At 43.7% G+C, this 12,181-nt stretch overlaps 1 protein-coding gene across 17 annotated transcripts in view; it reads left to right on the forward strand.

The window, feature by feature from the left end:
• Positions 1-12,181, forward strand: part of LOC119460722 (plasma membrane calcium-transporting ATPase 2) — a 336,648-nt gene that overhangs the window by 265,189 nt on the left and 59,278 nt on the right. For all 17 annotated transcript variants that reach the window (XM_049673162.1, XM_049673149.1, XM_049673159.1 and 14 more), the window contains 6 exons: positions 778-966; positions 3,123-3,325; positions 4,656-4,791; positions 5,841-5,947; positions 7,110-7,354; positions 9,346-9,490. In XM_049673162.1, coding sequence (XP_049529119.1) covers positions 778-966; positions 3,123-3,325; positions 4,656-4,791; positions 5,841-5,947; positions 7,110-7,354; positions 9,346-9,490 — 1,025 coding nt within the window. The remainder of the gene's footprint in view (positions 1-777; positions 967-3,122; positions 3,326-4,655; positions 4,792-5,840; positions 5,948-7,109; positions 7,355-9,345; positions 9,491-12,181) is intronic.

Consider the following 12,181-nt stretch of genomic DNA (forward strand, 5'->3'; position numbering starts at 1 on the left):
GTTTGTTCAGCAAGGTCAGTAGTTAGGCCTAGACAGCATCTGCTTTACTAAGAGTTTGTGAGTGCAGTTAGTATATGCCATCAAAGCCACTCGGAATAGATAATTTACATCTTAGTGAGATGGCCTTCCACATTTCAGTTACTTTCTTGCTTTCTGGGAGGAACATGGCAGACAGATTGTTATAGGAAGATTTCTATTAAAAAAATCACTAACTTTGGACGCCCATATCTCGCTTAAATACCAAAATACGTATTATGTGCTATTCTAGGTGTGACAGGCACCTTACAGGTTGTGTGTTTACATCTGGCATTTGCCAACACATTTTCAGGATAGTTGGAGCACATGACAGCAGTGGTGTAGCCAGCTATTTTGTTCTTAAGGATAAGGAGGTTGGGACAGCTGCAGGGTAGGGGGTGTAGCAGGAAAATGGCAAAAGCTAACAGCTGATTTGCATGTCTTCTATCCAGGCAGTGGTATAAAGGCCATGTCATGTACTTAATGGGGTTGCCATTTTGCAGCAGAGGAGGAAGTTGTTAGCTTGGCAAACCTTTGTTATATCTTTGGCACCATCATTGAGCCTCCTATATAGTACCACAAAAAGTAATGTGGCTAGTTGGAATATGTAAGAAAGCCATATCATTTACTTTCCAACTTGTCTAGTGTTCTATCCCTTTATATGTTGGGCCGTTGGCATTTGGTCAAAGAGGCTGCTATTTCACATCAAGATGTTCTCCACTGCTAATGTCCCATATTTCTGAACGCCGTGTGATGCTGCAGTGGACGAAGAAGCGGCCATGTCTGGGAACTCGCACTTGGGCAACATCACTGCCAACACTCACGTGGAACCTGCCCGCGCGGATTCCATTGTCGCCGCCGGCTCTCCGGCCGAAGACAGCAACCCCCGCAAAGAGAAGTCTGTGCTGCAGGCCAAGCTCACCAAGCTGGCCATCCAGATAGGATACGTTGGTAAGCTTCTCTGGACATTATTCTTGCTCTCACCAATTTGCAGTGGACACAGGGGACACGCTATGGTGGCCTGCCAGCAACAGAATTCTGCTGTTAAGCCAAACAGAGCAGGCTTACTTCTCGAACTTCATTTCATTACTGTGATTGGTGTGCTATACAGGAAAGGCCATGAGCTGAGATTTTTGTGAATTTCAATGACCCTAGGTGACCGAGGCCTTCCGTTTATGCATTTCTAGCAGCCTGGGTACTGTTTGGCCATGTAAAAATTAATCTAACTAATACAAATTTTGGATATGGTGTTGTAGATTCATGGGCTCTACAGGGTAATGCGGAGTGTGAGGGAGCATTGGTTATGTTAAAATTAAGTCAGTGTAGAATGCTGCTGCTCTGCTTTTATCGCTGCTTTCTTGGCAACCTAGCTGCCTTATTTATTATTATTAATGCTTTAGTGATAGCAATTTATTGGCACTCAAGGCATGTTCATGTTGTTGCTGCCAATGTGCTCTACGCACATGTGAGGCCCACACATAAAGCGCGCTAGAAGGTCTCCAGAGACACACACTGTGTTTGGCTTCAAAAGTGACAAAGCCAAGTGGACGCACCATTACACTCCACTCATTTGGCTCTGCCAGAGCCAAAGTAGCTTTCTGGCTTCGACTGCTGGCATGAGCATTGTGCGCACATGTATTAGCATTCCTGCTGACCAGGTGAATGCATACCACACCGTGGTACATACCGTGGTCTGAGTGGAATGGGCAGTAAACGTCAAGCTAAACCTATCTAATCCTTTCAATGGGCGCAGACAAACGCTGACCATTTTTCATTGGTGTCATCGCATGTGCCATCGAGTTGTGACGCCAGTAATTGCGCTGCTGGTTTTTCTCATCACGGCAGTGTTGTGGCATGCCTGGTATCTGCCAAGGCACTGTTCCTGCTACACAGCAGCAGTTATCTCGTGCACTGCGTCACGCCATGCGACTCCATGTAATATGTCTCGCCTCCACGTTGTTCCATATTGGCTCCATGTGTTGCAGACGAGAGCCCTGTGCGAGTGGCTCAAGAACAACGCTAAACCTTGCTATCGCTTTGAATACTTTGCCTTTGGCCAAAACTGCCAATTTTTTGCTCTAGCTAAAACAACACCATGTGTTTGTGTGGTTTGGCATAGTTAGCATTTGCAATGTTGGCATGCGCAACTGAAGCGGGAGCAGCAAGGATAGATTGGTAGCCTGCTTGTACCCCCGGGGGTAGCGTCGCGCGAACTTGCCATTACCCTTCAAATTTCAGAATATTTGACATGTGGCAAATCACTCCGAACTTGACAATGAAATGGTGTGGACAGTGCCTGCTCTTTACCAACGGTGCCTACTACGCGCGGAGCGATGATCGAGTCACGTGATGTGTAGTCCTTTCACCTGTCTTGCAGGTTGGCCTTATGATAACCAACCTGCAGTAAAGTTGGGATAGCCGTTCTGTATTTTGGAGAAAAACTGGAAAGCAATACTTTCTATGCAGTAAATGAAAGACTGCCACAAAACACAAGTCTGTTAGTAAACTGAGAACCTCATTGGTATTCAGTACAACAGAACATCACTAATTAATTAGTTTCAGAGGAAAAAAACACCCGATTCCATTCAACAGAAATTCTATTGATGAAAAAATTACTTCCCAGGCCTTCATATATCAGAACTGAGCTGTAACCAGTGCTGGCATAATAATTTGATGTTCCCTTGAATAAAGGTAGACCGTACTGTATATATCTTGATTTCTGTATACCTAAATTACTGATAGCTTAATATATTCTTGTTATGCAGTGCTAGAAGGCTCCCGTGCATGTGCAACACTAAATTTTCTTGCCTGAAATTTGGAAGCATTAAATTTTGTGAAACATTTTCTGATGTTCAGGATTTGATTCAAAGTCTACTATTCAATATTCACACACCCATGCTTTTAAGTGTTTCTCCACACTCATATTTGCTTACTGTCGTCTTTTTACATGCGGGAAGATTGTGGTAGGGCTCCTGCAACTGGGGAAAAAAAAAAGTCAGTGTTTTTCAGAGTTCTAAACGTTTATGGTATTCCCATCTAAGCTCTTCAAAGTGCAATCTGTTTCCACTTCGGTTTCTCACTGTGCTGCAACTTCTCGTGCCTTACAGGGTCAACGATAGCAGTGTTGACGGTCCTTATTCTGGTGGTGCGGCACCTGATTGAGGTGTTCGTGGCGGAGGGTCGCCCCTGGAGAAGCAGTGACACGCAGCACATTGTCAACTGCTTCATCATTGGCGTCACTGTTCTGGTGGTGGCCGTCCCTGAAGGTCTTCCATTGGCTGTCACTCTCTCCCTCGCCTACTCTGTAAAGGTGGGTGGCAGCAGTGATTAATTTTTCACTTGCCATTGCTGCGTACAGTCGGATCACGATAACTCAAACTCAAGTAATTCATCATTTCACGCAGTGCGAAGAAAAGAGTTACAAAGTTTTTTGCCAGTGCCATTTTTTTCCGGGCATTAGAAAGCCACTTACATTGAAACAAAATGTGCTGGGAAAGATATGAAGGGATCATCCCCAGTGGCTCCATGACTATCGAATTCTGCTGCCAAGCACGAGGCCACAGGTTCAGTTTCACAGCTGTATTTCGGTGGGAGCAGAATGCAAAGACGCTTATGTACCGTGCTTTGGGGGCATGTTAAAGAAGCTTAGTCAGTCAAAATTAACCCATAGTCCTCCATTAATGTGTCCCTTATAACCCACTGTTAGGTTCGGCATGTTAAACCACAATTTTAATTATAAATCTATATTAGATGAACCACCACTCATTTACTCAAAATATGGCTTGGGTAGAAAATAATTCTCTTGGACTCATGATTTTCTCGTAAAGCAATGAGCTATAGAAAACTGCCGAAAGCTACACTTTTATGACATGTGATGCCAGTTGAATGAAAACCTTTCCCTGCCTTTTCACTAGCGTTATTTGTGTGTGTCTGTTTTTGCCTCGGTTCCAAGGGGAGGATATGTGAGGATTTTATCTGCATATTTACTTACTCATGCATTAACATGGGGTTTAATCTTGCGCTATAGTTCCTTTCAACTTGAACAGTTCAAATAAAAGTCTGCGGCCCTGAGGAGTATGACTGAATGAGTTCACAGCACTTGAACCGTGCACCTTAAGAAAATAGGGCTGTGTTAAATTAATGTGAGACTTTTTTAGTTGTGTTTTGGGCAGCCAATAAACAAGCTCTGCTTTGAAAAGATGCCATCCTTTGAGGTGAAAGCATTGTCTCTTCCTAATTCTTCATGTGTAGGCTGGGATAATATGATAGGACAAAATAAGTGTAGCTGGTTCTTGCTTTTTTGTTGAATACGAGCTTGTAAGAGACAAAATTTAGAATTTTCCAACATATTTAAAATGCTAAAAGGGAACAGGACACAGAACATGAAAATATGCACTAGACTGCAACAGTCTGAAAATTAAATTCAGTCTTTTGTATTGCCTAGTTTTTAACATATTGGTACATGTTCAACTGAAACTGTCTGAAGAGCAAAAGAATTTGTCTTGGCATAGTATGGCCTAGAACGCTGCTCTGCCGTAAAACACCAAATACAAGCATGTGCAAGATCTTGTAGAGGACTGTGAACTTGCACATGCTGCTGGCATTTGTACTGAATTGTAATTTTGTCACCTCTGTTTCAGAAAATGATGAAAGATAACAATTTAGTACGTCACCTAGATGCCTGCGAAACGATGGGTAATGCAACAGCAATTTGCTCGGACAAAACCGGCACCTTGACAACCAACCGCATGACTGTAGTGCAGAGCTACATCTGTGGTGAGATTCCATTACTCTAAATGTATATTTTGTATAGGAGCTGTTTCTTTCTCTTTTTTTCGTTTCTGTTATCATTTACCATGGAGTGTACTAGGGGGGACTAAAATTACTGTATTTACTCGCATAACGAATGCATATTTCCCCCGAAAAATATGCGCAAAGTTGGGGGTGCTTTCATTATGCCGGGTAGAAATTTGAGTGATTTTTTTTCCGCGGCCATCTATAAAAAGGTTGTAGTTTCGCCCGAAAGGAGAACCATCAATTGCGATAGCAAATGCGTAGACAGCTATACGAAGTGAGGATAATAGTTCTATCGGCCATATAAAGTTGCAAACATTTGCTAACTATGTAGATTAACAAGCATGGTGTCAGCGCGCACCGGCAGACATAAACACATCACACTCGATGACCACGGACACTCGCTGTCAAAATGCTGGCGTGAGCAAGGGCAGCAGCAACAGTGAGCGAAGTGACTTTCGTGCCGTGTATTGCCTCAACGCAAACTGAGCGGTGAAAACAGAACGCGCAAAGGTATAAGCCGCCATCACACCTAGGCTCAGCTTCCAACGCATGAGATAGGGCGCACGGCTGCGCAATGCACAGTTGCTGCACCGTGCCCCTCCCCCCGGCGCCATGCGCATGACGGAATGTGGCGCGTTTCCTACCCGCTTTCTTCCCTTGAACATGGGAGATTGAGCCGGGATCGTCAGCGCTGAGGGGAAAAATGCACCTGGAGTGTCTATATGATTGCTATCACAATAAAAGTAGGAGACACGTGGTACGATTCGGCATGCGATATGGCGTCCAATAAAGTTGTGCCCACCAGACGGCATATCGGACGCTGAATCGTCTGTGTCTCTTCTACTTCACGGCAGCGAGTTCAGGGTGCGATCATTATGTGAATAAAAGAAAAAACACACTTCTTGATTAGAAAAGGGGGGAGTGCGTTCATTATGCAAGTATCCATGTAAAATCATCGCTACATTTTTTTCTTTTTTAACTATGAGCTTTACTTTGATTTAATTTAAATGCATTCATTCCTTTTGCAGGTGTTCAATATAAGCCATCACCTAAATATGAAACTCTTCCACCTGTTGTTGCTGACAAGATAGTGTATGGCATATCGGTGAACAGTGCCTACACATCTAGGGTTATCGTAAGTATCTGACGCCATGCCTTGCAACTTCATTAGATCCTTAATAACCATAGTTGCCTGAATATCACATATGATAAACTTTTAGAGATCTGAAAATTTCTAAATATATGTTATGGCTATAGTGCTACCTGATGCTGCCTTTAAACAGCTTTAACGAAGGGCTTAGATAAACAGAAAACTCACTCTAGTTGTATCTTGGTGGCTGTGAGCACTTTGACCTATGCGTTATCTATGTGTAACTCCTGTAATCGACAGTGAGAGGTTCAGCCTATTGGCGTACCAAGCCTTCACCAACCTTACTTCATTGCTGTTGCTGTACTGAGCGTGCTGTCTTGCATCTTTAAGTGTGTAGAAAGATGCATTTACAAAACATAGCCTGAGCTTAAGGGCTGGCTTTCTTCCATTACTCACTCGCTCAGTGGTGGAGTCTGGTGCATATTGCAGTATGAAATGTATTCATGGGAGAGAAATTATACCAGTAAAAACAACAGCAACAACAAAACCTGGTGTTAGTTTGCATAAACATGCTAATGCACTTGTTTACACAGTATGCTGAAAATGTAGACTCCTAATCATATTTGTACAACTTGTACTATTGCCATAAATGATCGTATAACTGTGAATCTTCTCATGTAGGCTAAGTAATAAGCCTGCGGTATGAATTGTGAGTTTATAGAATTGTCTTGGAGGTGCATATGAATTGTAGTTGCAAGGGTTACATAAGAGGGTTACATAAGAGGGTTACATAAGAGGGTTACATGAAAGGGTTACATGAAAGGGTTACATGAAAGGGTTACATGAAAGGGTTACATGAAAGGGTTACATGAAAGGGTTACATGAAAGGGTTAAATGAAAGGGATGCAAGAGAGTTACAACAAACCTAGTGTTCTCTAAAGTTACTTTAATCTCTAAGGGTTCCACGCTCGGTACAGAAACATGCACAGACACCTACACGCAGACGTGCTCATTTGTGTTTACCACTGGAAACACAAAGCTTTTGGTATTTTGAAACATCCAAAAAAATCTTAGTTTGAAGCACTTGGCATTGCTTTTGGTTGCGTGACGCAATTAAATATGTAGGCAAAGTGTATGAGTTGTTTACTTGTGTCATCTCACTGCGGGATTGCCTGTGGGCTGATGTCCACCTGCTACGCTCTTGCAGCTTCCCGAGGCCGCGGGTGAACTTCCGAAGCAGGTGGGCAACAAGACAGAGTGCGCCCTGTTGGGCTTTGTGCTTGACCTTGGCAAGGACTACCAGAGTGTGCGGGATGACATTCCCGAGGAGATGCTGCACAAGGTCTACACCTTCAACTCGGTCCGAAAGTCGATGAGCACTGTCATCCCTCTCGATGGTGGCCGAGGATTCCGTGTCTACACCAAAGGCGCTTCTGAAATCGTCATGAAGAAGTGAGGTCCTTTCCATGCAGCGTTCTAAGCACTAGTAATTTGGCATGCAGACATGTGCATGTAGAGCTTGAATTAGCTGCCTAAAGAAAGAACAGTTGTGCAGAATCCATCAACAATGATTGTTAATGTAAGCTAATAGCCCAAACAAGCAAACGAATGAATGAATGTATTCCTTGCTTAGTCCAACCATCGACCAACCATGAAAATGGGAGAAAGAGCCAAGGAAAGCTATTCACTTTAAAATTTTGCTTGTTGACGTGTGGTTACTTACTGTTGCATGAATAAAGGTACAGTAGAACCTCAATATGGCAAAGTCGGTCTTGTAGTAAAACTGTGATAAATTGTGAATTTTGTTTTGTTGGGTAAGCCTTGGCAGACACAATATGCCTGCCGCATAGTGCCAAAGGACTGCTAACACGGATTATAGAAAAGAGCATGCACGTGTCTTTTTATTCTTCGAACTTAAACAATTTATTCTTCTGACTTGCGGTACAAGGCTGCATTCTTTGTTCACAACCATGGCGAACTGCTGTGCATGTGCTGTCAACTTAACAGTTTAAAGCTTTAAGTCCTGCTCTCGTGTTCTCTACAGTCGCTCAACTTACCAGCATTACGTGAGTGTGCTGACAAAGAGGTGCAAGCCTCTGACTTCATACAGCACAAATTCCTGGGTGCCAGTGTAAAGAAATCATATTGTTGCTGTTTGCTTGCATCCAGAGTCTGATCACATTGGCATCCAGCAACGAGCACTGTACAAAATTGGAGGCTTGCAGTGCCCTGGCTGCCTGTTCACAAGCCAAGTGATTGCCGAGAACATTTAAGCAGGACGTGAAGCTATGTACCTCTTAACTTGATCACACATGTGCAGCAGTTTACCATGGCCAAAGTTAGTGTTCTGATGGGACGGCATGTTACCGCAAGCTGTGTGCTCCACTGTTTGTTTCGTACCAGTGTGAGAGAGCACGACACTCAAAGCATAGCATCCTGTGCACGCACAGAGTGTGGAAGTTTCCAGCAGTTTTAATGTGCGGGGGCGAGGCACTAGCGGTAGAGTGCAGAAGGGTGCCCACCATGTCAACAGTGCGAGCAAGTTTGAAGCATTGCCAGATGGCCAGCAGCTTGCAGGAGCTTTAACCCTTGGAGGGTTTCTGCGGTACACGTGCGGCACCGATCTTATGTTTCATATTTCGCGCATATTTGGCACCAGTGGTCAGAGAGGTGCTATCATCTCTATCAAGTCGCACAAACTCATTTGAAATCGCGTTTTTCACTCACCAGGGCACACATTTTTTTTTCTTTCTTTCTTGCTTTATTGCTTCCATAAATAAATGGAGGACTTAAAAAAAAAAAGCTATAGGAGTACCTTGAAGGAAACATAACCCTTAAGCAATATAAAGTTGACAATAATGCAGCGAGTCACACTCTTGTTACAAACTTTACAACCAAGGTCTCACATTATCAGATAAAAGCAAAGCTAAATGCAGTGCTTTCAGTATTTTTAAATATGCCTAACAGAAATGCATCATCACATGCAGTCAACAAAGAATTAAGGAAAACACTCTTGAATCTTTGTAGAGTCTGCACGCAAATCGGAACTAAAATTACAAGCTCTGCAAAACTACCATCCAAGTGAAGACAACTACACATAATATCGAACTTAATTTGAACAAAACAATAATAAAGCAATTTGTATACCAAGGCAATAATTACAATATGCATGACTTGTTTACCTGGTGCTTACTCACCTCGCATGTGCGTCGTCGGCTACCTCTAAGGCAGGCTTGGAGGTGATGCTATCATATTTTACGGCTGCTGCTGTTGGGTTTCTGGTAGCTTAGATGTGTGGCAGAAATTCAGATGTACTGACAAGTTTTCTGCATTGCTTTTTGTAATGTTATAATATGTGTATTTGAAAACTAATGTAAAATAAATTGCGCAATGACGTAGCTTTCCACAACTAACGGTGAGCCATGTGTCTTGTGTGCATTTAGGTGCAACTTCATCTTTGGATCTGGTGGTCAAATAGAGAACTTTAGGCAAGAAGACCAGGATCGCCTGGTACGGACCATCATCGAGCCCATGGCATCCAATGGGCTGCGAACCATATCCCTTGCCTATAAGGACTACATCCTGACGGTAGGCTGCATTCAACTGTTTAATGTTGTCATTGTTGATTTGAATTGTTTAATACTGTGCCCAATTACAGCATACTTGCCTTCTAATTTGGTGCTGAAGGATAAAAACAATACACAAAAGAGGACAAGAAGAAAATGGATGTAACTCTTATTAGGGATCCAATACTAGCCTTAATTACAAAATGCATTTGATATAAAAATGTCAATGTCAAAATTGTCACTCCCAGTGCTAAATAAATGTTGCAATCAAATTGTGGGACTTGGATTACAAACGTGAAATCGATGAACGTGTGACTCCACTGAAATGGCCTCTCAAAAAAAAAAAAATTGAAGCGAAATTGGACATTCAAAGTAATCATGATATATTTAAAAGAAAAAATATGAGGCGACAAACTTGATGTCGCCAATTCAATGTTTTCATGTTGTGCCGTTTAAAAAGAACTCTCGTGTAAGCGTAACACAGTCAAACCCTGCGATAATGAAAGCCAGAGACAACAAATTACTAGCCACAACGAAATATTTTCTTATCCCCGCTGAATGCCCATACAATTCAAAGCATTTCGTATCTCTTGACAAGGAAATGTCACTAAACTGCAATCCCGCATCAACGAAATCTGCCTGAACATTAGACCCCATATTATCTAGCCATGTAATGTTAACAGAGTAAAGAAAGTGCTCAAATGCACTTTCTCCCCACTTAAATTGCGCAAAATACCATCACAGCAAGCTGTTACGAGTGTATGCTGAGCAGTGCCGAGAGGCGGACCGACTCTGCGGTCACCGTCAACGGTTATGCCCAAGGAACAAGAACCAACGACATGTACTACAGCGCGACTGTACACTGGGGATCGTGCTGGCAATTGATCCCGTGTTTTTTATTTCTCCGCCTTTACAGGGTGGCACAAGTGGCGCCACGCAACGGCCGGCCATCTAAACCGAAATTGCAACACATGTTTGCGAGGCCGCCGCCAATTTTGTTTACAAAAACAGCAAAGTGCCGGAAGCGATTGCATGTGCCACAAGCACGTCATGCCCGCCATCTTGTTCGTTTATTGCCTGTTTCAATTGCACGGCTGCATCCCTCTACGAAGAAATTCGCGTCCCGCTGACGTGCACTTGGTTATAATGCTTCTGAAAGTGGTCGTAGTGTGGGCTGCCATGCTGTGATTCCAGCTGTGTTTGAAAACTGGGGCCATATTGTGACTCTGAAATTGATCATCCGAGAATATGCATCCTCTGCTTCAAAAACACTGGTTATGATACCACCCAACGGGCATTGTGTGCATATTCGGTGTCGCCGAACGTAGATTTGCGGGAACGAACAGTATTCTCAGTCAATTGCCTTTGAGATACGATAACTTTAACAAGATCTTGCTCGGCACCAGACGCGATGGCGTCTACAGGCAACAGCATGCACTGGAGGAGCGCTGTTCCCTATGCGGAACGCTGTTGCTTGTACTGTTTGCGTCAGCATCTATGGGCGTCAGCATCTACGGGCAACAGCAATCCTCCAGTGCCCGCTGTTGCCGTAGACACCGACACATTCGTGCCGAGTGATCGTATCTACGAAAACCATAGACAGAGAATATGGCCCCTTCTGGCAAATTTTCGTGGGGAACGCTTTTGCTCATAGACGTAGATGTGTCCGGTGCTGGGTTACGCGAAATCTCGCGAAAATGATTGTCCCTAAATGTTGTCGGCCAACAATGCCGCTCCATGGAAGTGCCGTCATCGCTGACCTGACGCGTGGTGCGCACTTCGTGTTGTTGCCAGTGTGGTCTTATAACCTTGAGCAAAACTTATAACCTTGAGCAAAACTTGTGAAAGTAGGCCAATGGAATGAAGAAAAGCTTCATTTTGCAGTGCATTCCCTTTTTGTGTTGTCCATTTCGTAATGAAATTCTTACGAACGGAAGATTTTTTTGCTTTCCACATTGATTTCGTTATTATGGGGTAGAGCAGTGCACGGGCCGTGATTCTTGGCTTGGGCCTCGGCCAGGCCCAGCACTTGTAAATGTTTACCCGCCCGAGCACGGCCCAGTGGCTTAAAGCGAGACCCAGGCCCAGCCTGCACCCGAAAATAAATTTCACCTACCTGACACTGCCGGGGCCGTTCACAAATCAGGCCTGACTGAGGCCCGAACGTGCTTTTTAGAGCAAGGTGTTTCATGTAGCAATAATCAAATGTTCTGTTGGTGCATGCTTCGCTCACAAGTACTTCATTTTATGAAAGGGCCTTAGGGTGGAGAAAAAAAGATGACCAGACATACAGAGTACGAGGAACGTTTATTTAGCTGTGGCATACTGTACTTATTTTTCTGCAAGTACAGCGGTGGATATTACCAAGAGCATTTAGGAACACATTTTGTAGCAGGCAAAATGATGTGTAGCACTTGTCCTTACTGTAGTAGCAGGTTGCCATAACAAGAGAAACAGAGGGTGAAAGCCAGATTTATTGGCTTTGTTTCTGCAATGGAAAGTGGGAGCATGGAAATGCTCGCAGGCATATCGACACGCTCACGGGAACGTGTGGATTCACTCACAAACGTGTGTCTGGGAGTGCATGTAAAGTGTGTGTGCCTGTAGGGAGCCACTGCCACATAAGTGGAAGTATCTGCTGGCTCCTTGTGCAACACTTGATGTTCAGGACACACAATCCGCGATGTCTTCACTGAAGTTCATAAAGATATAA

The sequence above is a fragment of the Dermacentor silvarum genome, chromosome 8 (assembly GCF_013339745.2).
Source record: "Dermacentor silvarum isolate Dsil-2018 chromosome 8, BIME_Dsil_1.4, whole genome shotgun sequence".
Lineage (NCBI taxonomy): Eukaryota > Metazoa > Arthropoda > Arachnida > Ixodida > Ixodidae > Dermacentor > Dermacentor silvarum.